The 26,794-nt window shown below is 35.2% G+C and overlaps 1 protein-coding gene across 1 annotated transcript; it reads left to right on the top strand.

Moving 5' to 3' along the window:
• Window positions 1-6,059: 6,059 nt before the first annotated feature.
• LOC110026123 (putative glucose-6-phosphate 1-epimerase) lies at window positions 6,060-24,870 on the top strand (the record flags this gene model as incomplete). The annotated part of the gene is made up of 8 exons (XM_020726940.1): window positions 6,060-6,158; window positions 11,855-11,911; window positions 12,000-12,160; window positions 13,549-13,689; window positions 23,017-23,119; window positions 23,192-23,291; window positions 23,404-23,634; window positions 24,616-24,870. Coding segments are annotated over 7 exons (873 nt in total), but the record flags the coding sequence as incomplete, so codon positions are not given.
• Window positions 24,871-26,794: the final 1,924 nt, after the last annotated feature.

The raw sequence follows: 26,794 nt of genomic DNA, 5'->3' as shown, positions 1-26,794 counted from the left end.
TTTTTTTTTTATGCGTTGATTGTTGAATTCTTTGATTTATACATTGATTTCGTTATATTTGACTTAGCCTCCCCGTTTCTTTTATGTATTTTTTGGTCTTCTTTGGATTAGTCGTCCATGTATGGCATTCACATGACAGAAGAAGAGTCGGGAAGTTATTTTTATGGGCGAAATTTTCTTGCAGGATTTGCAGTTTTATATGCAGAACCAAAAACTTTCTGGTGAATCCTGGGTTTGTTTTGTGGTAGTTTGTTCAAGATTATTTTTTTTGTTTTTGGTTGAAGGAAATAACATTTAATTAGAATCTTGTCAGATCTATAGGCATATATTGGAGAGAGCATAAATAATTACTTGTATTGATCATGCCCAGCATGAGATTGATATTTAAGAAAGAAATGTGATTTTGTGAACTATGATCGTAAGATGATTTGTAATATGTGTTTCCGTTGAGACTGAACTTGGAAGCAAGACACAATGTTCCAAAGAAATGAATTTTGAGAATCGGCATGAGTATATCATGGTACACATTTTCTTGGGTGCATGTGGTGCTTTAAGCAGATTATATGTTCAGAATCTGTTCAGCGTCGCAACTTTTGACTTTCCTTTTATTTCCATGTTTTCTGAATTTTGTGGTTGAGCTGACTTTCCATTCATGTAACTTGGGCTTCTATTGAGCTTTTTATGAAAAGCTGTTTCTGTCGCCTAATCTATATAGCAGTAATAAAAAACCAATGAGCTCATGTGGTATTTCCTCTGCCCCCTGCCCCACAAAATGTGGGTTAAGGGGTTCGTTTCCTACTTTGTGTGGTTTAAAGAACTACTTGTGGTAGATATAAGTATGAGAACAACAAAACCATGGAAATAACATAAAGAAACCTTTGATTTCAATGAAAGGAGTTTGAAAAGGAGGAAATTTGTGCTTGAAACTTTCATTAACTTTATTAAATGAACCCCAATTTCTACATATAGCATTAGTCAAAGGAGATAAATGCTAAAACATCTTTTCATCATGAACTAAATTAAAACTGAAATAAAAAGATTAGGACTTGGAATGCCCCACTTATATGAAGAGATACACACTGGTAATCCTAATACATATAATACATGCAAGCAATAAAAGACAATGACTTTACCTTATTGTATGCTGCAGATTGCTGGATGATGTTGCATTGATGTATGGGGCACCAGTACTGCATCAATTTTTAATGCCAAGAACACACTTATAAAGAGTGAAAACTAAAGCATGTGTCCAGAATATTAAAATACTTTATCCAAATGTTATCTAAAGGAGGCTTATCATGCTAGCAGATAAATAAACATTTGGCGACCATTGGGTCTCAAAGGGACCTCCTTAATCTACATTTGGAAAAAAATGGCGCTCATAAGCTCTTTATAAGAGAATATATACTCAATGTTAAATTCTAGATATATTGGCATTTCATGTGTCAAGTTAAAGATATGTATTATAGATCTTTACATCTTAGTAATCTAATATGAACCAAAAGCTTTGTGGATAATGTTTAGGTTTAATATGAACCATACAAACGTCCTTTGTCATATTCATGACATTTATGCATTGCTTTAGAAATTTTTTTGTATTTATTGTTCATGAATATTATCGTGAATATCAATGACATGCTTGGCAAATAAAGGTGCATACTTAGAATGCGTATACATTGATATCAAGTTGATAAAATCTACTAGATTTGTTGGGTCCGAACTAGTTATAATTACAAATGCGAATTCACCTGTAATTTTATTCTATGCATTAATACATAGAAATTAAAGTTTGGAAAGGTGTAAATCCTAGTTTGCAATGCTGTGACCTGCTTATCATATTAGTAAATTATTGATGGTTTGATCGAGTACTTATGTTTGGCTGGTGGGTGAAAATTTAAGGGATGTTTTAGTTGTATTTCAAATAATTTCTTAGTACTTTTTTTTAGAAATAACTGACAAAATAAACATCATGATAAAAGACTATGGTCATAGGAATTCCATGAAGGCATACAATATCTTTGAAAATAATTTTGATGACATGATAAGCATCATTGAATTTAGAACATGACATGAAATTAGTTGAATTTTAAAAGTCTATCTACAAGAAAAAAATGGAGTCATGACTGCACAATTTTAGTAATCCTAATTCAAACTCCATATTAAGATCTTCCTAGTCCTAGGTAGTGATTGAATTATGTAAAAGAGTATATAAATCTACTCCTTATTATCACACTTTTCAAATTTTTATATTCTACTTTTGAGTAGAATTCTATCATAATCATGCTAGAGGAGACTTCCATTTAATTAACCATGAAATTGACGTACCTGGGTGAATGTTGTGGACTGGGTGAATCAGCCATAGCCTCAATCTGGGTTGGCTCCATCTTTGTGCCATTAACTGATTCAACATATCCAAGGAAGCAAGTTTATCTTGTAAGAAAGTGATGCTTATTCAGGTGAACATATAACTGCTCGTCCAAAGCACCTAAAAAATCTTTCACAACTGCTGTAAATAATCCTCCAAAATAGTACTATACATAGGATATCATCAAAATATATCACCACAAAATATCTTAGAACACTAGGAAAACATAGTTCATTATCTGTATGAAAGTGCTTGAAGGCTTGAACAAACCAAATAACGTGGCTGCCCACTTATATAATTGGTAATGAGCTGAAAGTTTTATTCCACTTATCTCTTAGCCTCATTCTAATTTGGTTGTGGCCACCACACAATTCAGCCTTAAAGAAGATACTAGTTCTATGCAACTGATCCAACAAATCATTCAATTATTATTTGATGGTGATTTTGCTTACAACCTTGCTATCAATGCACATACACTAATAGTCATTCTTCTTTAGTACAATCAGAGCGGAAATTATACCTGGACTAGCACCCTTTTGGACCAAGTTTCTAGCTATCAAGTCTGTGTCATACTTTTGCAACTCCTAATATTTGCTTGGGCGCTTCTAGTTGACAAATCAGTCTGTGAGATTTAAATCTAGAATGAAATTTGTGTTATGCCATATCTTCCTCAATGGTGGTAACTAAGGTGGTAAACTATTGGTCAGGACATTTTGAAACTTCCTTTGTAGGAGCTGCATTATTTATGTATCAATTTCTCAGATTCATTGCTTTCTGGTACCACCCCTAGTCCCACCAGTGCTTCTATCAAGACCTGTAGAAAAGTAGCGTTACACTATGGCTTCAAACTCTTTCCTGAGGTAAGAATATAATGCTTTTATTATCTTTGGTGAAAAAATATGTATTCTTGTAGCCATCATGATGGGTGCAACAGTCATATTGCCAAGAATTATCTAATTATGATAAGTTTGCACACATTTTCCTTCAAGGTACAATGGGTGCGAAAGATTTTGTGGCAATGTCAGTTTTGCTCTATCTAGGGCTCAATCTTAAGTTTTCGTCGACCCACTAACATCTTTACCTCATCGGCAAGAAACTGATACTCCTCTCCAACATCACTAATTTATTTTATGTAAATGTTTTACTTTTTTCATTGTGTCATGCTATATAAAAGAAATCACTCTTTTATTTAGGTAGTTGGATGCCATGTGTCCATATTCATGACATTTAAATTACTTTATGGGTGGGAATATTTTAAGGGTGTTGGCCTGATCGAACTTTTTTCCCTCCTATGTGGCTTCTCCTCGTGAGGGGCGGATCTTGATGCTCAGGTTGATGTGCTTTTGTTGCTCGACCTTATGGTCAAATCCTGCTTGAAGGGTGGAGTAGACTTGATGTTACTACCCCGTTCCTCCACCTTTAGGCTTAAGGTTTGTACATCTTGCAAGATCAAGTAGGGTTATAACTACACAATTATCAATAAAAGGTTACAATCCTCAAATATATTAGGCTATATGGCTCTGCTGTAGATCTACCAATTCACACTTCAATATTAGTTCTTCATATTCAGCTGTATACTCACTATTGATAGGTCTTTTTACTGTAAATGATGAAGTTTAAAAATGATATAAGGTACGTAGTGTGCTGGAAAGTACTTATTCTGCATCTCCTTTTATTCTTAGATCAGGACCTGATCTCATATTTTTCATTACATTGGTGCAAACACTTTAAATTCTCCCATCTTAGGAAATTATGCTTCATTATATTAACGGTACTTGGTTTCATCCTTTTGTCACGCGAAATGTTATTTTACTTAAAAGAAACTCCTTTTGTTGTCTAAAGTTAGTCAATGAATTCTTCCGGATTCAGGAAACCGTCAAAACTCGATAAATCAACCTTCACTTTAATGACACACTTTCGTTTCTAATACTCAATGTCAAATTGATGCAATGTTGACTTTTGTTGTTAAGGCTTCTTGGCGAAAATGGTTTTCATCATCTTCTTCATCTGGGTGGTTATTATTGTTGTTGTGGGTGACTTTATCATATTGCATTCTTTCAAAATCAATGAGTCTCTATTATAATTGGAGGATTTTTTGCTATATATCCTCTATGCTAAGTTCCCAAACACTTTTAGATTTTCTCCTTGGCAGCATTGTAACTTGTTTCTCAATTTCGGATTTTGGCTTGGGTGGGATTATGATTATGATGTTGGTTGAAGGTTGATGTTTATGTGAAATGTGTAGGGTACTTTTTAGTGGAGGAGGAAAGGTTATATTTTGATGGTTTAGGGTTAGAGCTTTAGATTATGGTTTGGCTTTGATATCTATGGACAGCGTTCTAAGGTTGCTAGAGGCGTTGGAGGATCATATGTAGTAGGGAGGTGTTGTAGAATGACAAAAGGCACTCATGATGGGTGAAATTGGGGGAAATTGGAAGGGGGTAAAAGGGTAAAAAGGGTTTTGGCTGCTGTGCTGGGTGAAAACAGAAGGAATAAAGCCACCACAGCGATATCAACGATTATGGCTACCTAGGAAGATCCACCACTAAGTCTAGAACATGCCACAAGAACACCACTTGCACAAGGAGAATAATACAATACTTATTTAGTGTAGAAATCAGAGAGAATTTTTAAATGCATATATAAAAAATGTGTTCAACAGGTTTTATGTAACATACTTATATTAGGATAAGGAATTGAATATTAATTACAGATCAAAACGAGGCAAATAGGGCTCGCAAGGCCTGCAGTAGCTCAATAGGCAAGAAATCTCTGGCTGGACTCCTACGAAACTAGAATTCTCGTTCCCGCAATGTCCCATCTAATAGGATGCTTCCGCGTTAGGCAGGCGGTTTTTCCTGTTTTATGTGAGTGGAAGAGAGTGCCTGGGAGTTTCACATTGTGGGCATAGGCATGGTTATGGCTGACATATTGGGAGAGTTGTGTAGGCACATCACCTTTTTTTTTCGTCTTTTTCATCTTCTTTTTCTAACTAACATTAGAATTTTGGGTTCAATAATGGACATGCTGGTCATTAATAAACTTATTATCATATTTGCTGATTTTTAGTTCAATACCATCGTTGGATTATTCTCATCTTTTCACCAAATAAGGTCATAAATTTGACTCGAAGGTCTAAGTTAGCTTGAAAAGCAAGCTGATTTGTTTTTAGAATTAAGATTTTATCTAAATCTACAAACCAAAGGCAAACTCAATTTAAATTTGAGTTGAGCCAAGTCCGAATAAAATTGAGCCAAACTAAAATTGGGTTGAAATATAAATTCATGTAAATAAATGTTTGTGGATACGTATGAATGTATGTATTGTATTCCATGTATAAGCAATTGTGGTGCCTGTGTATGTGCACTTTTGCGAACGAGCAATTTTGGTGCTTGTATGTATGTGCGGGCATGCACATCTGTGTCTGTGTGCGTGCATGCGTGCACGCACCAGTGTATGTTTGTCTAAAAATTTCTTAAAAGATTGAAAATCCTCGGCTTGAAATTGAATCTATGTCTTTGAGGTGATTATAAACTATTGGTTATATAGGCTTGAGATTGAGTCATGAACAGCTTTAGTATCAAAACAACCTGCACTACCTTTTCTTTGATATTGTAATTATTTTATGTTGTTATTTAGTATGGAGTAAGAATATATTGAATATTGCCTGCATGTTTTTCTTTTGCAACTTTAATCTGGTAATTTTAGTTGTATTCAGGTGTACTTGTATGGAGGTCACGTAACATCTTGGAAGAATGATCTTGGAGAGGAGTTGCTATTCTTGAGCAGTAAGGTAACAAAATTTTCTTGTCATCAGATCGTTAAGTATAAATATAGCTGAATACAGTCATTTTGTTAAGCGATTTGATTCATTTGCTATTCTTGACAGACTCTTGGTATTGTGGATAAAATCTCACATACTCTGCTTCATTAACAATTTTGCTATTCAAATTTGGTTGAAAAGTTGGGCAACACAAACTAGTCATTAAAATGCTCTAATTAAAAACTTTATATGATTGTTGGTGCTTATTGAGATTCCCAGTATAAACAAATTTATATGATCTTTTTACCTATGATGATGATATTTCACATATTTAGATAAATTTTTTTTTGAAGAAGTATCATACGTAAGTGCAAGTCAGCAACTCTAGTAGAAAAAACTTTATCTAAACAATTTGAAGGTTTGAGAAGATGCTATCATATGACCTTTTTTTTTCTCAAAAAACATTGGGTTCATATGACTATGATGTGAATAATTGAGAATAATAATCTAAAATTTTTGTTTGTGTGCTTGATCTCTCAGTCATAATAATAAAATATTGGTGCTTCTTATTGCAAAGTCGTTGCATTGCAAGGAGCACAACTGTGATGGTCTCGAAACATGTAACTCAGATCACAAATGGTTCTATTGTATCACTCAGCTACTATATTTTTCGTTAAATCTTGTTAAAAAGAAAATTCAACTTATTAACTTAATTCCTATTTATTATGAGTTGTAATACTTTAAAATAGTTTTGAAACTCCACTCATCTTGTTTTATTTGTCTACCTGTTGAAATTTGTTTTGTTATATCAAGTTGAGTATCCGATTTTATGTCTGTTTATTTTGTAATTAAATTATTGATATTAAATGTTTTTTTAATAAAAATATTTTAAAATTATAAGCTCTCTTAATTGGAGATATTTAATAGTAAAATGCAAAGAATTCAAAGTTGTGTTGCACTGAACGAGTTTCATGCTGAGCCTTTTCATTAGGCTAGCCATAAAAAACATTAGTCTTTACCTAATATTGGTTTATAAATCAATTTAAATAAATGCAAGAGGGGATTATTTAAAAGAATAGCAGTTGCATAATTTACTTCATCTTTGTCAAGTCATTAAGTGCCTCATTAAAATAATTAAATGTACAATAATTTAAAGCAGAAAATCTTTATAATTTATCTATAAAATTATTGAAATTTTGAATCACCTTAAAAGTAACATATCTTGTCATATATGTAATAAAAATTATTCTGAATGATATAAGATAATAATTTAGTTTCTATTTAAATTTTATGTTCTTTTTTATTTTGAAAATATAAATATACTTAATTCATGCATATTTATAAATGAAATAATAAATCGACAGTGATAGAAGATAAAAGTGCAATCATCAGTTAAAGAGCTTAATCAGATTATCTGTAAAATTATTATTATAGAAAATTACGTGTTTATAATTTAGGTGTCAAATAAAAAGATTTAGCACATATATAAACGACACCTATGTTTAAATAATATTCAAACATTAAATTTCCCACTTATTTTTTGAAGAATAAATTATTTAAAAATTCAAATCTACCGACCAAATTATCATTTGGCAGCATGAGAGCCCAAATAATCTAATTCAATATTTAGCTTAAAGCACTTCTTCTTTAGTATTTTAAAATTAAATTACTCAATTGAGAATTGCCTGCTTGTTTATTTAAACTTATAATGGCAAATATATCATGTATGTAATTCCTCTTTACTTATGAATGAAATATATACATGAAAAATATTATTCTTTTAAAATTTTCATATATTTTTTGAAATTCTAATTATACTTTAAAAAATCGGTTCATTTCTAGAAATAAAATGGTAAACGGACAACTCAGAAGTTGAACAATTAGAATTAGTGGATGTCAAGTATTTCATCTTTCTTAAATGATCAATAGAAATGTTTTCTTTGTCATCTGAATAAATGTAGCTGATTTTTTTTTTGTGCCAAGTAAGAACAATTTTAATGGTGACATAAATAAAAAAAATGGATGAATCCATGTTTTACTTTAGGCAGAGTGGCAAGCCCTTATTAATAGCAGTATAGATACTTATAGATCTTATAGTACAATTTTAATCATTTATATAATTCAGGTTTGTCTATGAATAAAAGTAATTGTTTTTTTTTTTTTGGTTAGCTATATTTTAGTGGAATGTTATGTGTATTTTTTATGGAAGTATACATGAAAGTGCAAATTATGAGCTCTTTCTAATCATTTCCTACGTGTATTTTACGCTACTTCTTTGAGGTTGTAGAAATTTTCAAAACTTTTGTGCATTTTTATTAACATCAAAATACCATAGTTAACTCAAACGACAACAAGCAAGCAAATATTATTACTGGAAAAATCAATAAGCAGTTACAACCAACACACTGAAAGAGGAAATAATAATAACATGACACACGACACACTGCTAGGGTGGATCTCAGGTGATGATTATGGTGGTGGTCGTTAAGGGGGCTGGGAGAGGTGGGGAGGCAAGGTCGGGAAGTGGTTTCTGGGCTGTGGATGAGTGGCGACAGCGATTATGGGCGGCTGGAGCAGTAGGGAAACAAGGTACGACAACCCAAACAATAGTATTTTGTTGTCTGGGGGAAACAACAACTAGATAGAAGCTGGATAGGGGCAGCAGAAACAAATGTGGAAGAGCAGAAGGCTTGGTTGCTACAAGGTAAAAGGACTGGAAGGTTGGTAGGTGGTTGGGAAAGGGGGTAGGGAGGTATGCGGGCTACACGTGCCATCCTTGGAGGTGGTTGTAGCAGTTATGACGATGACGATGTAGTGAAGGTTGCGGAGGATGAGAAAGTCTAGGATAAATACCACATCGAAAGCGAGATAGAGTCGAAGCGCCACTCGATTAGCAGAGGAGAATCACCACTCTATAATGAGATACAACTTGAGCATCACTTACCCTTGGATGCAACCCTTGACATGAAATAAGGGGACACACGGCTGTTCTGATAGAAACACAATCAAAACTGACCTAAAGCACGAAAGTAACATACTTATAGATCTAGGGTGACTAAGGAAGAGATCCCCTACAGTTAGGTGACATTCCCACGACAAGGAAGGATCGACTGGCCCTCAGAATCACCGTGTTGAACCGGTCCATGCGAGGACACATTGAATTAGATGCAGTGGAAGCGGCCTTAGTTGTCACTTTCCGCATAGGTGTGCGAGACGCCCCACATCACATCATTTGGCAATTTTTTAGCCGCAATTTTCTTGTGATAAAATTTACATTTTAAGTAAACATGGTATTTTATTGCACACTCTTATGATACTTTAATTTAAGTGTTATATTTTCAAGTCTGCACTTTTCTTCTAGCACCATCGGCCATTATCAGACTAAAAAGTAATGGCAATAAAGAAAATTAAATGATACTAAGAAAAAAGGAAAATAAAATTCAAAGCATAAAAGAGAATATATAAAAGAAAAATCAGTAATAAAAATAGAAAACAATCAAAAAGCAAAATGAAAATAAAACATTTATAAAAAAAAATATTATATAAAACTAAGAAAAAAAAAGAAAAATTTTAAACGAAAGTAAAATAGTGAAAAGATTCAATAAATATAATTAAAAAAACAGTCAATTAAGTAAATTGGAAAAAAAAACATAAAAAGATTAAATAAAACTGAGAAAAATAAAATAAAATCTAAACTCTTAAAGAAATTAGTTGAAATAAAAATCACTAAATATAAATTAAAAAATATTTAAAAAGTACATAAAAATAAAAACATGTAGAAGAAGATTAAGACATAAAACTAAGAAAAATAAAAATAAATTTGAAACCTAAAAGAAAATTGTTAAATAATGTTAATCTATAAAAAGAAATAATTAAACAATAAAAATAAATGAAAATGGAAATATTTAAATGGAAATTAGTAGTGCAATTTGATTTTTTTTATTGAAACAATTATTATAGAACCACTTTTGAAGCGAGACACTTCTAAAAGTTTATATAGAACCACTTCAGGAGCGAGGCACTTCTAAGATCTTCTTCATATTCTTGCAGAATCTTCCCTTTCCTTCGGAGGTTTACTTCTTAGCTCCCTCTTCACTCACAAAGGCAACTATGCACACTCTCTTGATCAACTTGCAGCGAAGTCGTTCTCGCCTGATACCTGAATAACCTAAAGAAAAATGTAGGCTTCATTAAGCATATTATAATATAATATATAAAAAAAATTCTATGTATCAATTTGCGGAATTGTCCTCAAATGCTTTGAGGCTTATAGCTCAGTCCAAAAAAGCATAGAAACAAAGGCTCATGAGCTTCAAGCCATTTTTTCTCGCGCCTCATAATGAGATGCTCCTCAAATCATATGCCTCAACTGTTTTTTTTATTCCATGATCTTTCATAGAACCTTTGGGTGAATCCTAATAAGCCTACTTAGCGATAGCCTCAGTGAAATTGTTACTAATGATTTGCTTGTGCCTTTCAAACTTAAGCTCTCACACAATGCTTTAAAGCTATGGTCATGAAGATTTAATTTTTACCTTTTTTTTTTAAACCCTTACGCATCTCACTTTGCTTCAAACCATCAAAGTTTATGCTTCATTTTGTCTGAATATGATAAATATGTATCATGCACCATCTTTCAGTCATTGTTGCCTAAAAATTTTTTTTTTTAATTTTTTTTTAATCTATTGAATGTGTTTCTTGTAAATATATTCTTAATATATTGTTTCCATTTCAAATTCAATCAGCTCTTTGTACTTACAACAAACTAAAGATTCATTCCTTTTTATGGAAATAAAATTTTAAATCTTTAGCCTCATTCATTCTATTGTATTTTTTCGTTATATTAACACTTGACTTATGTATGATAACATTTAACAAATTGTTGTATGCATTGATAAGTTTAATTTATTTAATATGATTCTTTTTCCTCGATAAATTCAATTTTGAAGCTTGCAACGCTATTTTTCCAATATTGTCTTTTGTTAAAAATCAGTTACTGAAAACTTTCACTCCAGGCTTCTCTATTTAGCTTTGCTGAGGTATTGACCATTATCTCCTGGCTTCATAATCCCTGTTCACCTAATGATATTGGTTTTTTAAAAGTTGATCATGTTATGTTAATTTAGCACTCACAGGATGTCAAAGGACTGATGAGCAATCTGACAACAAACCTGCCAAAAGAAGTGTAATTTGGCATATTGTCATGAAAATGGTTTCATTGACAATTCAATAGAAAATTAGTCGGTTGTGTGATTTTTTTAGTAATACTGGAATGGATTTTACAAGAAAGAGAATCAGTGAGAAAACAAATCTCAATACTTATCGATATGCAGTTATTAAAAGATGAACACGCCTAAATAGACCCAATTCTTTTCAGAAAGCTTAATGCTAGATAGTCCAAGTTTGGCTAAGTCCAAATTCTCAGTCTATGGACTTCACTTCAGTGTTGAGCCCATAGTTTGGGAGTGTTTCAAAGTTTTCTTTGAACTCATTGTTGAGCCAATAGTTTTGCGAGTGTTTCAAATATTTTAATTCAGATGGTTTTACACAAATGGCTGAACTCATTGGTTATCTTTCTACTTGAATTTTATTTTTGAGAAATGTGTTCTATGCGCCATGCTCTACTGTATACAATATTTGGCAGTGCATTTTGAATTAATTCAAAATTGAGAAACTCATTCTTGTACAACTTTATTAAATTCCATTATGTTGTTTTTCATGTGCAGGCTATCTTCAAGCCGCCTAAGGCTATTCGTGGGGGCATCCCAATCTGCTTTCCTCAAGTATAATCCATTTCGTCTATTTGCGAGTCTATTTAATTGTATATAATTTTGATTTTTCTTGCTGATGAAAGTAATTTCTTACATGTAGTTTGGCAACCATGGAAACCTTGAACAACATGGATTTGCAAGGAATAGGTTTTGGAGTATTGATCCGGACTCTCCACCCTTTCCAACTGCTACTTTAGATAAAGCTTTTGTTGACTTGATCCTCAGGCCATCTGAGGAAGATACCAAGACTTGGCCGAACAGGTATATTTTCGAACAACAAATTATATTTGGAATTGTGTGCGTGTGTGTGAAGATGCAGACTTTTTTTAAAAATAAATAGCCATTGCCTTGCATAAAGCAGACCCAATCTTTTTAAAATAAATTGCAAAATCTCAGTCTTCGTTTTACAAAAACAATCAAGAGCAAGCAACCTACCCTCTCTCCTCCCAAAAAAAAAAGGAAAAAAATATCTTCACACCAAATATGATTTAACCTTGGATGAACCTTAGTCATCAATGTTTAATAGGCCCTTACAAGGTAAAGACCTTTCCGGACACAATTGCTTGATCTTAAGAGTGGTCCACTAACACTTGAAGAAGTATCCATTCCAATCTATATGCTAGTCCAGTCATTGTCTTGAAACAATTTCAGAATATTGACAAGACAGTTTAACTACAATGGAACCACTAACCCTAAGATAAGAAAACAAGTAATTCTCTCATGATCTCAGATAATAACCCTCATTCATATTCAGCAAGGGAACCCTTGGTAGCAGCATTGATATTAGGCTTAATCTTACTGACCAAATCTTTAATCGGCTTAATAAGTTTCTCAATGCAAGAAATTTAGACAAAAACTGAAGCAGAAGGTTCACCCAAAAACAATTCAAAATTAAAGAAACATGCGTTCAACATTAAATCAACTGAATATTATTATTAACTGTAAGACTAATTTAAAAAAAATCATGAAACGTAACAGTATTTATTTTCAAGAAAACAAGAGAACAAAAACTGCGACAATAGTACTAATACAAACCCCCACAACATGACTAGAATGATTCCGAGAAAGGATAAATAACTTTGATTATTAGTGGCTAGAATCTGAATCTGAATATGGAAAATGAAAGCTTAATGAAGTCACACCTTATATATATATATATACTGGATCCAGAAGCAAAAACATGAAAAGAAGATTACAAATTTAGAAAAAAAAAAGCTCACTTAGAAGCAAAACTAAAAATCATCTCTTAAATTCTAATGCCGATTTGGAGAAAGCCATGACATAAATGTCAACAAAGGGAATAAATCGATGACTAATATATTTTTGCCACTTAAGCATGACAAGGTTCTTAGGTAAATTCAGCTCGAAAAGAAGCAGCAAGTGTAATATTACATAAAATGATGCCTTCGTTAAGCCTTTCTAAGAGGATGATTGAAAATATGAAGAACAAAATTTTGAGGAAGGCGAGACATATAGGCTTAACATCATCCCAATCATTATGGAAAAAGAGTTCTTTAACTTGTACTAACATCGTGAATAAAAAATACAAATATTGATAATTGTAAGTTCTGTTGTTTGCAGTTTCTTTGCTATTATAAATTATTAAAAATTTTACTACTGTATTCATGTCATTCTTTTGATAAATGCAGTTATGAGTTTCGTTTGAGGGTCACTCTAGGACCTGGAGGTGACCTTATGCTGACCTCACGAATAAGAAACACAAATACTGATGGAAAGGCATTCTCCTTCACATTTGCATACCACACCTACTTTTCTGTTTCAGATATCAGGTTTGTTTGATTCTTTCAGAGCATATAGTTTTTGTGAATATATATGATGTTGAAATTGCTCTTATTATATGACTATCCTATTATTGCAGAAAGAGGTGAGATAAAATTGCTGCATGCATTTCAAATTATATCATAAATTCAGATTCTATTTAATTGTATTTAGTAAATTTACGATCAAACTGGGATATGGCCATCATTTCGACAGGGTATATGATGCGATGAGTGATTTAGAATCTTGTGTAGTAGTTTTGCAAGACAACAGGTGTGTGTGTGTTTTATACCCTGAGCTTGAGTTAATATAATAAAATAATTAAAATTGATTAAATTAATTAAAACTCAATTAAAATTCAGCCTAAGAAAATTGGCCTATCTAGTATATTAATTTGCGAGTTAGTTAAGCAAGTTATTTAATTTTAGCTTTTTAGACATAGTAGAATGATTGGCAGGGGTGCGGACTCCCCAGCCAACCTCATGTGCTTAATTTGAGAAACCACAAGACCGAGCCTCGAACTCGGGTCAAGAGGGGACTTACATCGAAGTTGCGAAGTGCCAACCAACTTAACCGACTTGTGCGCTCGCACACACATTTATAATGAGATTTACGTTTCTTCCTCATAAAACCTCTCAAGGCCCACAATAATTCCAATGTGTTCTCAAATATTTTGTTCTCATGCCGAGTCCACTTCCCACTCTTGTTCTCCCCAATAAGCCAATTGGAATTGGATAAATAAGCATGATTAAGGACTTCCATTAATGAATTTGCTATCGGTAAAGGGTTCACCGGTTGATTAGGCCCAATCCAAAAACATAGTTGATTTCTCTCAGATGAAAGAAGTTATGTAGAAGTGGAGAAATGAAGAGCAATGCAGAGAGAGGAATAAGCTTCCACAAGGAATCTGGAAAATAACCAACTCCAAAATGTAGAAAGAATAAAGTTGGACTATCAGACGACAATAATCTCGACTACTGGAAGCAAAAAAAAAATTGTGTGGTTTCAAAGACACAAATAAAGCTTGCAAATCCAATATGGTTGATCTAGCACTCTGCAATTAAAAACCACCGGAAAAGAAAGCTGATTCACTTTGAGCTCGAAACCGAGAGGCCTACAATAGCGAGAAAACATGAAGGCATGGAACAGGATGGGGTTGTAATGGGATGCAACATCGTGATATTTTTGCTAGGTAGTCAAAATGTAAATAGTATGGTTTAGGTATTAATTAAAGAAATAGTACAGTTTTTTATAGTGAGGCTCTTCTGGTTTTTGTCTTCCTCGCACAACCCTTGCAAAAGTTGAAAAGGAATGTTTTTGACCAAATATTTTGGATAGTTCTAATTCTATTAATATTAGCAAGCACCATAAACTTTTGATGACATTCACAACAAAACAGTTACAATAATTATGTTGGTGAAAAATGCAGATAAAATGTAATATTCTATGAACCTTATGATGGATTTTTGGATTTGAAGCCAACTGCCTGAGAAAATTTATTCTTATTAGATGATAGACAAAGAAGAAGGACAATAATATATAAAATTCAGTGAGGAAAAATAATAGATGCACTTAATATATAAATGATTTGAGGGATAAGAAGCTTAAAAATTGAAGGATTTGCCTTGTTGTGGCTTCCACTCCTAGGGAGAGGTCGTTGCATTTGGCTTCCTCAAACACTTAGGCATCCAACGATCAGTGTAAAGAAGGGGTGGCTGAGGGAGAGTACTTGGCATTCCGACATCATCCAACTTTTTGGCATCCACCAGGGTTTAATTATTTTAGCATCCAACATAAGTGTTGCTGAAGGTGGTTTCTGAATCCACCATGGATTCTGCCCAGCATTTATTAAAGTTGTGATAGGGGAAGAGAAAGGGATGTTACAACCCACAGATGCTCGATTTAGTGTTACCAAAACTTTTGATAGCATAATTATTGAGCTACCACATGTTGAAATTTCATAATTACATACTAATATCTCAACTTTTTAATATAGCAATTCATAGCCATTCTATATAAAAAACATATCCAAAAGCAATTAAAATTATAGATGCAAACTATAGATATATACATGTTTAGCTGTATTTTTATATCTACAACACAAAAGCAAATAAATTTTTCTCAAAATATTGTGAATCCAAATGACCATTAGATAGTACATCTATAACAAGAGTATCTAAAGCTATCACTGTACAACAACCACTATTGCTCACAAATGCCCAGCAAATAATATTCCACGTCTATAGTACACAATCTTTATAACTCATCCGTTCCATAGTGGCTTTTTTGAAAATAATCATCAATTATTGGGAGTGAGTTATATATAAATATATGACCTAGTATAGTACAATTTTCAATATTTGTAATATAATAAAAAGCAATATGCTACTGATGATTGAACATTTCAATGAGATAATGACAGAGATTCATACATAACTATATCATTTGGCTTAAAAATCAATATAACGATGGATTGTAGAATGATCACAATATTTGCCATAACATTGGTGTCATACTAACAGACTATGGAATATTATGATATTTATCATTAAAAAGTTGCCTTTATATTGTATGCATAGATTATAGCATGATCTTATTATTTAAATTTCATCATCATCGACCATAGCATGGTTTGATATAGTTTTTAAATAATAAGGTATATAACCATGAGCTCCATCTCAAGAGCCTGCCCAATAACAGTATCCTATCACAAGTATAACCCCTTTCATTGGTCAATATATTTCTTATAAAGCATAGTTCATATGTCTTCCATTCTCAATGATAAAATGTATACCTTATGCACCGATTGTTTATGCTTCCCTTGCTTGCACAAGCATGACACAACTCATGAATTTATCATTCTCAGTGGTAGGAATATTATAATCATCAGCATGTGGGCACATTACTGTCTTCAATTAGTTTAATAAAGAAAATGTAGGCTCTAGAGATCCTTGCCCGACTCTTATTGATATTCAAATGATTTTGGGTTAAGTTTTTCCGAAATCAGACTCAAGAATTTTGAATAATTTTTATTGAACCTTCAAATACTCTTGACATTTTCTGTTTGGCCTTAGAAGGATTTTTGTTTTCTTGGTATATCGTATAATCTGCCATTAGTGGTTGTAGCCTTTTCAAACTATCTTGATGCGAGCACAACTGGTAGCTGCAGCTTCCCTCAATGTAACAGGGAGCCGCTCTCACAGCCCCGACCCTACAAGTTCTTTCGTTAAGACCAAACTAATCTAGAACCAAGAGGCACTTACACGTGGGTTTGGCGCCTCTTTTTTATAGGGGCATCCAATTCTAGTCATCGAGGGCTTATATATGCATTTCCTTTGTCTTAAGGTTGGCGTTTTTTCTTGATTTTCTGTCAGGACAGCCGTCAACGTCATTTTGTTCCCTCCTAGGGCTGTTTTTAAAGGCGTGAAGGTGCTTCAGTGTAACTCGTCATCTTGTTCCCTCCTAGGGCTGTATTTAAAGGCGTGAACGTGCTCCAGTGTAACTCGTCCCGAGGTGGTGTTTGTCTACCGTTCCCTGCTTCTCATAGCCTTCCCTCTGTCGTCGTCGTCGTTGTGTTTGCTGCAGCCACCTGGAAAATAACTTCTTTACTGTTTTCCTGCAATCACTTACCACCCAAATACCTCCCATCTTGCAGCCATCCCTTTCAACAACCATCCACATTGTTGTCGCCCCCTTCCAACCTCCTCCTTTGCTGTCATGATTCTCACCAACCCTTCCAACACCATTCCACCACCTCCTTACTGTTCTTCCCCTTTTAGACATTCAACGACCAATCACTGCCTTCCATTATTGCCTTTGGACTATCCAACTCTCTATACTTGCTAGTTCTTCTTTTACTGCAGCAAAACCACCCTCGAGCTAAGCCCTAGTTGAGTTTGTGTTGCTTCTTTTTGGCTATTTCTTAGTTTCAATCGACTTTGATTGTAATTCGTATTTAATCTGAGTAATAAATGTTGCATTTTTGCCGTCTTTTCGATTAACTCCGTTATCATTTGATATCAGAGCTAGCCCAATCTTAGGGTTTTTATTATCTGTCATGCCCAAACTTATCTCCACCTTTAACCAAAAAAAAATATTTTTTCTTTTCTCACACTACACACCTCCTTCCACCTATCCATCCCTAAATCCCTAGCCATGTCGCCGAAATAGCAATTATCAAAAAACTGGTCAGGACTTTACATGGGCGACGTATAGCAGATACTTTGCTAAGCGCTATAGCGACTCAAGACTATTGAGGAAAGGATCATGGTTGAGTTCGATCGTAATAGTGGATCCGTGGAGGAGGGCTAGAAGAATAACTGAACCCCTTTGGTAGAGTTGACTTCAATGAAGAAGAGAATTGACCCAGACATATCAAAATTTAATATCAGAGGAGGCCGAGAGAGAGGAAGTGCTTTCTAAAGGGAACAAAGATCTGGGAGTTAACATGCAACCACCTGATTTTGACAACATGATGAATCCAGTTGATTTTATCGAGTGGATGAAGACAGTTGAGCGGATCTTTGAATACAAGAACATGCCGGATGACAAAAAGTGAAGCTTGTTGCCTTTAAGCTGATGAAGAATGTCTTTGTGTGGTGGGAGAACCTGAAGAGGGAGAGACACAAAGAAGGACGGGACAAAATTACTTCTTTGGAGAAGATGAAAAAGTCAATGCAACAACAATACCTACTCCCACAGTACCTCCAGGATATTTTCACGAAACTCCACCTCATTCAGTATATGAGCTATTAGTCGAGGAGTAAACAACATAATTTATGCCACTCAAGTTGAAATGTTAATTGAAGGAGACAGATGAGCACTTCATTGCCAGGCATTTGGGAGGTCTGAAGCCTGCCATTAGTAATGTGGTTCAACTGCAAACCTATTGGACATGAGGGATGTGCAGACCTTGGTGTTGAAAGTGGAGAGACAACATAAGCAATAGATATACTCACTTCCCTTCAGACAAACCCTTGCAGCTAGAGGCCCCCATGGGAGCATGCTCGAAGGAGTGGGAAAGACTTGACAATGATCTAGCTAGGCAAATCATAGTGGGAAAGAAGCCTGAGAAGAGCAGCACTCCCGACACAGTTTCAACCATGAAATGTTTCATATGCTATAGATATGGACACATCACTTTCAGTTGCTCGGTGAGTCGAGTTGTGTCTGTCACCAAGCAGGTTGTCATAGAGAAAGTGAGCGCAAAGAGGCAGTTCAAGAATAGTGGGTTTCACGACCCGATCCGAGGCTTGAAGTTAACCAAGATAGTTGGACGTTGGTGCTCATGAATGTTTGCCACATCATGTTTGGAAGACCGTGGCAGTTCGATCACAATACTCAGCATGATGGGTTCAAGAACACTAAGTCGCTCACAAAAGAGGGGAAACACATTTTTCTCTTGTCCATCAAAGATTCTAGAGTAGTTTTGCACATTGCCGTGAAACTTGTTATCGCACGTGCCACTTTTATGCAGTCAGTATAGGAAGCCACAGTGGCAATGGCCTTGGTTGTCTTAGAAGATACCAAAAATGATCCAACCACTGCTAGCTAAATTTCTGGACATGATGACCGACAATTTACAAGAGGGTCTGTCGCTTAGGGATATTCAACATGTCATTGACCTTATTCTGTGATTACTGTTATTAAATAGACTTGCCAACAAACTGAGGTCAGTAGAGTACTAGGAGTTGCAACGACAATTGTTGGATCTCATCGCGAAGGTATCTGTGAAAGAGAGCATCGACCCATGTGTTGTTCTCGATTTGATGGTGCCTAAGAAGGATGGATCGTGGAGAATGTGCATTGATAGTAGAGATATCAATAAAATCACCATCAAGTCCATGTTCCCTATACCTCGTTTGGGCGATCTATTGGACCAGTTGCATGGCGCCATTATCTTTTTCAAGGTTGGCTTGCGCAACAGATATTATCAAATTAGGGTGAGACCCGAGAATGAGTGGAAGACCTTCAAGACCAGAGATGGGTTGTAAGAGCGAACGGTTGTGCCCTTTGTGCTGTCCAATGTGCCTAGCACGTTCATGAGGTCAATGAACTAGGTGTTTTGTGCTTACATTGGGAAGTTCATCATCGTGTAATTCGAGAATATCCTTGTCTACAATAGGTCAGAGGAGGAACACCTACAACATCTCAGACTAGTTTTTGAGATTCTACAAGTGAAAAAACTATATGCTAACTCGAAGAAGTGCCACTTCATGATTGCTCAAGTATGTCTTTTGGGTTACATAGGACGTAATGGAGAAAAAAGATTCATGTAGTTGACCCCACTTAGTGGGATAATGGCTTGTTGTTGCTGTATTGTATCCGGTGCAACCATTTTCATGAACCCTATGAAGATAGAAGTGATCTTGAGTTTGACATTCCCACAATCCTTTGCCGAGCTGAGAAGGTTTTGGGGTTGGCCTCCTTTTATAAGAGATTTATTAGAGCTTCAACACCATTACAACGCCCTGACAAAGCTTTTGAATGGAGAGAAGTTTTAGTGGACGAAGGCAGCCTAATCCAATTTTGACATTTTGAAGGAGAAGTTGACACAAAACACTGTGCTAGATTAACTGGACTTCAGCCATTTGTTCATGTTGGAGTGTGATTCTTTTAACGTGGGACTTGGAGCTGTATTGAGCCAGTGAGGACATCTCATAGCCTTTTTAGTGGACGTTGAATGAGTTTCAGAGCAAGTACTCGACATGCAGCAAGGAGTTATATGCCTTTGTGAGAGTTCTTCTCCATCGGTCACTATTTGCTGACAAGCAAGTTCACTCTATTCATGGATCATAAGACTATGAGATTCTTGAACAGTCGGAGCAAGTTGAAAGTCCCAGAGAGTAATTGACATACGACAAGGAGTTCTATTCTATTGTGAGAGCTCTTTACCACTGGTTACTACTCTGACGAGCGAGTCCACTCTATTCATGTATCAAGAGACTCTAAGATTAGCAAGCTGAAGGGCATACAAGTTTCCTTGGTTGGGTTCTTGCCATCGATCTAGTTCGTGCTTAAGCATAAGGCGGGAAGTGATATTAGCGCAACAGATGCTTTAAGTCGCCACCATTTGCTAATCAACTCCATGCAGGTCAGAGTCGTGGAATTTGATGTGTTGAAGGAACTATACGAGGATATGAGGCTTTCAGGGAGATTTGGGAATAGTGTCATGAGAGGTATGCAGGACCCTACAATAGGGCTGATGGTTATCTTGTCCACCAGAATCAATCGTGTCTTCCCAAATTCTCATTGAGGGAACGGGGGACTAGCACGCCACTTCGACAGAGATAAGACCCTCGAATTAGTGATGAGACACATTTTCTGCCCTGAATGTCGAAGAACATGGAGTGGTACGTTCGACATTTGTAGAGTTTGCCACTTAGCATATGCATACCGTTATTGATACCAGAGGCTCCTTGGGTAGATTTCAGTTTGGATTTTGTGGTGGGCCTTTCGAGAATGCAACAAAACAAAGGTTCAGTGATGGTCTTGGGTGACAGGTTCTCGAAGATGCCTCATTTTGTGTCATGTCATTGAACACTGGATGCCACATGTCACTTATACTTCAGGGAGATTGTGAGGTTGCATGGAATACTTGGCCAGGACTATCACATCTGATAGGGATATCAAGTTCCCAAGTCACTTCTGGAGAATCCTATGGGGAATGCTTGGTGCTCATTTTCAATTCAGTTTAACAACTCTCACTTGTAAATAAACGATAGACAAAAGTGGTGAACAGGAGTTTGGGGAACCTCCTCAGGTGCTCTATATGAAAGTATATCCAACAATGGGAATTGATTCTAGCTTGAATTCTCCTACAATAGGTTTGTGAGTTAGACTATGGGACGTACACCTTTCAGATCATGTATAAGCACAATGCACTCACTCCATTAGAGTTAGTATCGGTTATTCCTACATCAGAGGTTAGTACAAATATCAAGGCGAGGGTACAAAGATTCAGAGGTTACACGAGGAGGTCGGGAAAGAGGTCACCAGACAAACTCACAATAGTACCAGGCGCAAGCTAATAGAATTAGGAAGAATATGACTTTTCAGAAGGGAAACCTAGCGTGGGTCAGACTGAAGGAAGAAAGATTCCACATGGGATCGTTCAAGAAACTCAAGCCCAAAGCATACAGACCTTTCAGGATTCTTATGAAATTAAATGACAATGCCTACCAGATAGACTTGTCAGGGGATTACGATATTTATGTTACTTTCAACATGACATACTTGAATCCATACTATGATGACTCGGAAGTTTTGACGAATTAGGTTGAAGCTCTCCCAACCCTGAAAGGCTGACTCGTGTGCAACTGGTAGTTGCTGCTCTCCGCGGCGTAACGGGGAGCTGGTTCCATGATTTTTTGTGTTCGAACTAAACCGGTCTAGACTCGGGACTAGTTTTTCACGTGGGTTTGGCCCCTCCTTTTCATAAGGGAATCCAATCCTAGTTACCTGGAGCTTACATATGTGTTTTTTGTGTCATAAGTTTGGAGTTTTTTATTGGTTTTTTTGTTAGGATAGCCGTTGGATTCCTCGTGTTCCCTTCTAGGGCTGCACCCAATGGCAAGAAGATGCTTCAATTATAAATCGTTCTGAGGTAGTGTTTGTCTATTGTTCCCCGTTTCCCACAACCTTCCCTCCTTTGGCTCCATTGTCGAGTTTGTTGCAGCCACCTAAAAAACAGCCCCCTTTCTTTTCACAGCCGCCTACTATCCAACCACCTCCCATTTGGTAGCCATCTCTTTCAGCCACCACCCACCTTGCCGCCGCCCCCTTACACCCGCCTTCCTTGCTGCCGTGATATTCTCCGACCCCTCCAACACCCTGCCGGCACCTCCCCGCCACAGTCAACTCCTCATACCTTGTTGCCGCCAACCTTCAGCCATCCAACAGCCAACCGCCACCTTTAATTGTTGGCTTCCAACTATCTAGCCCTCCATTTGCTAATTCTCCTTAAACCGCAGCATCACCACTCGACTTATACCCTAGTTGTCTTTTCTGCTATTTTCTAGTTTCGAGTATATTTGGTTATAATTTCTATTTGATTTGACTAATAAAAGTTGCATTTCTGTTGTCTTTTGGGTTTACTCCCGTTCAAATTGTAACTCCCTTGATTCAGCGAAATCCTTTCATTTAGAGTGCTGTGCCAGTGGATTTCTATAATGTGGAAACCCACATGTAAGCTGTATCATTTAAGTTGCTGTTCTGCGAAATGAAATTTTTTGTTTTGTTTCTCTTGGAGCAAAATTTTCATTTCATATTTCTCTCTTCTATATGCGGAACCTTCTTCAAAGGCTGCTCTCTTGAATTATTTCTAATTACTTTTTCAGTGAAGTGCGTATTGAAGGATTGGAGACATTGGATTACCTTGACAACTTACATGAAAGAGAACGTTTCACAGAGCAGGGAGACGCAATCACTTTTGAATCTGAAGTGAGTTTATTAATATTTCAAGCTGATACTTTGATCTTGCAGGTCATCCACTGACATTCTTGTTCATAAAAGGTTGACAAAGTGTACTTAACTACGCCAAATAAGATTGCCATTCTGGACCATGAAAAGAAACGCACATTTGTTTTAAGGAAAGAAGGCCTACCAGATGCAGGTTCATTCACCAATCTTATTTCAACTTAAACAGATCTGTCTGAAATTTTAAAAAACTGTTGCTCATATAAAATGCCAAAACTTACTGATTCGATTATTCTGTTACGCTGCAGTGGTGTGGAATCCCTGGGATAAGAGGGCCAAAGCAATTGCGGATCTTGGGGATGATGATTACAAGCATATGTTGTGTGTGGAAGCAGCTGCTGTTGAGAAACCCATAACTTTGAAACCTGGTGAGGAATGGAAGGGGAGGTTGGAATTATCTGCAGTCCCTTCCAGCTACTGCAGTGGGCAGCTCGATCCGCAAAGGGTTCTTCATGGCTGAGTTTGTTTCAGTTCATGAGGTGCGCACCATTTACTGCCACTCTTAACACATCTATTTTACTTGTGAGTGAAGTGTGCAAATAGTCCCTCGCTATTTACATGGGGTCATTATAGTCCCAGAGTTTTTAAAAATGTCAAAGTAATTCTCAGACTTTTTTAATATTGTCTGAAATGATCCCAATGATGGATTATTTTAGCCCCCATTAAAAAAATATGATGATTAATTTTACATTATTTATAGACCCGGAGACTAAAAGTGACCTCTATAAAGAGTCGGATTTTGACATTTTTCTCTTCTAGTTGTTTACTGTACCACAAAGTTGAGGCTGTGCACATAAAATGGATTCATAATTCGAAAGCATGACTTGTTATATTGAAGCTGTAACCATTTTATGAGAATAATTATGCGGCAAACTGAGTGAAATGAAGAAGATAACAATGATAGTGCAAGATAACTACACAACTTCGAATTTGTTTGGAACTCGAGAAGTGGATCAGAGAAAAAGGGAAATTTGATGGTGCCCACTCCATAAATTTTCGAGGGAAAAGTGAGAGTAGAGCGAGAGTTTAATTTATTTGTTGCATTCCCTAATAATTTCACAGTCACGGAAGACTTACTAGGACAAATTACTACCTACTCGTTACTTGAAAAAGCTGCCAAAACACCTATTACCAATGGCTTATCTTTTTAATTTGCAGCTTAAAATCCAATCACAGAATTTTGTAAACAAAATATTTTGTAGGAAAATTTACATACATACCAGACAGTTCTTTTGTATTTACATACCTAACACGCAAATTTTGATATTTAACATTTACAACACCTTGTGTCATAAACCTACGCATCAAAAAATGTATTTCACTTTCGTTTTTACTTCTTCTCTAGAGCGTGCTGATATATTATTCTGCCAAGCTTTTTTAGAATTTTCTGCAATAGAAATCTGAATCATCGCTGAATTGTTCGCTTTATTTACACTTTGCTGAATGAGTTTTCCATGCAGGAGCAGGATTTGGATTGCATGGAATATAGCTGGTGATATATAATGAGTGAAGATAAAATAATAGTACTTCTCTGTGTTGAGAAATATTTAAAATCCAACACAGGGAAGGAGATGTCAACCTTAAGTATTGTGGCTATAATGTATAAAACTTAAGCTTGCTATTTGCATACACATTTCGTGAGACCAAGTTGAATCTTTTCTTGTCTGTATTATTTCTTCCAGCTACGATGGGCTCATCTGTTACCAGGCTACTTTTTTTTAATGAAGCTCTGAAGTGTTCATATAGATTTTTGAGAAATATGCATGATTTGCTGCCTGTTACTACGTAACAAAAGAAGGAACTTTCTGGTTCCCAGCCTAAGCCATTCTAATCATTCAAATAACTTTAAATCTAGCAATTGAAATGTAATTTAAAAATTTAATATGTGAATTGAAAAGCAAAGTGTTTTGAACGGAGAAACTTAATGAGCTCAAGATTTTTCAATTTTAGTGTTGTTAACATATTTAAATGTTGAATGAATTATACATGTTCAAACAGAAAATAACATTGATTGTTTGAGTTAGTGTACTAAATTTTAGATAAAATAATTAAAATTTTACATATGGAAGTCATAAAGTGATATTTATATTTTACATAAAGAGGATGTAAAATCTACCTGATGATAAAGGTCCATGTCCTTCACTAGCAGGTGTCATCACGCAAAGTGTAGTTGACAGTTGCGATCTAACCACCGTTGCTCTATTCTCATCACATGAATATCATCACTTGACAAAGGTCTTGTGACCGCCTTTGCATTGATCGTCTCTCGATCATCATTGTAATATCATAATGACTCGATTATTATTATATGATCATCATTAATTTTCACTATTTATTTCAGTCATAAGAGCTGCAGCAAGTACTACCAACTTCATAATCTCATATCCTTCAACTGTAGAGAATAGCATATTTTGTACATCCTATATAAAATAGATTATTTTGACTAGCTTAAGCTCAATAATTTTCTCTTTTTGAGATTTTATATAAACATTTGGTGTGTTTTTTTATGCTCTTTTCATTTTTTTTATTTATTTGTGAGACCTTTGCGCAAGGTTGGGATGCAAAACTCTTCATTTATTATTGTGAAATTCTTAGAACATAAAATTTTACCATTATTTGTGGAAAGTATTCCTAAAATCTAACAAATACTTGTTAAATGGCTTACAACTAATTTCTCGATCAAGAATATCATATTATAGTCAGTGAAAGTCATCTATGCTTAAGTTTGGATGATCATCTTCAAAAGATGGAGGGACATCAAGCTTAACTCATAATTACAAAAATATAAAGTAAATAATACTATCATTTTGCTATAAAAACAATAATAGGCTAGGATTATCAATTAGAGGGCATGCAGGGCCCAATCATCATCATATTGAAGTCTCTCCTCCATCATAGTCTCACCAAAATCTCCATGACAATAAATGTTTAACCCATAATCTGTGTTGCCCAACCAACTCATAATACCTTGGTAACTCCGATGGAACCTTATTAATGCCCCTCATATTCTCAAAAGAAAAGAATCTCATCATCTCATTTCTAAAAAAAAAATTCTTGAAGGGATGGAAAACAACTTATTCATTAATGCAACTTCTAGAAAACTCTCGTACCATTGCTATTCTCTACCATCTCAAGCTAATGCCATTTAATTTGTATGTTATTGACTTATATGATGGAACCTATAATCCTTATAAACATATCAATCATAACAGAGTCATCGTACATATTCTATTAAGGGTCTGTTTAGGGCAACTGCAGCTTATCCAGCTTCTGCTGATAAGCAATTTATCCTGATAATGTGTTGATAATCTGCTGATAAGCAACTGATCCTGATAATCTGGCTGACTGTTTGGTTTATGCGTTTGGAAAACAGCTTATTCTGGATAAATGATCATTCTGCCCCTGTTATGGATAAGTTGTTTAGCTGTTTGGTTTGTGCGTTTTGTAAACAGCTTTTTTGCAGATTTTTTTTAATTGAATGAATAATCTATCACGCAGAATTAGTAATTTTCTCAAATGTAAAGACATGAAAATACAAAAGAGTTGAATTACATTTATATAACTCAAAACTTTTCGATCACATCAAATAAGCGCAGTCACATATACAAAAATGAAGTACACATTCACACACTAATATGG

Source organism: Phalaenopsis equestris, unplaced genomic scaffold (assembly GCF_001263595.1).
Source record: "Phalaenopsis equestris unplaced genomic scaffold, ASM126359v1 Scaffold000352, whole genome shotgun sequence".
Taxonomy (NCBI): domain Eukaryota; kingdom Viridiplantae; phylum Streptophyta; class Magnoliopsida; order Asparagales; family Orchidaceae; genus Phalaenopsis; species Phalaenopsis equestris.
The sequence above is the reverse complement of the archived record's forward strand: the minus strand, read 5'-3'. Positions and strand labels throughout refer to the sequence as shown.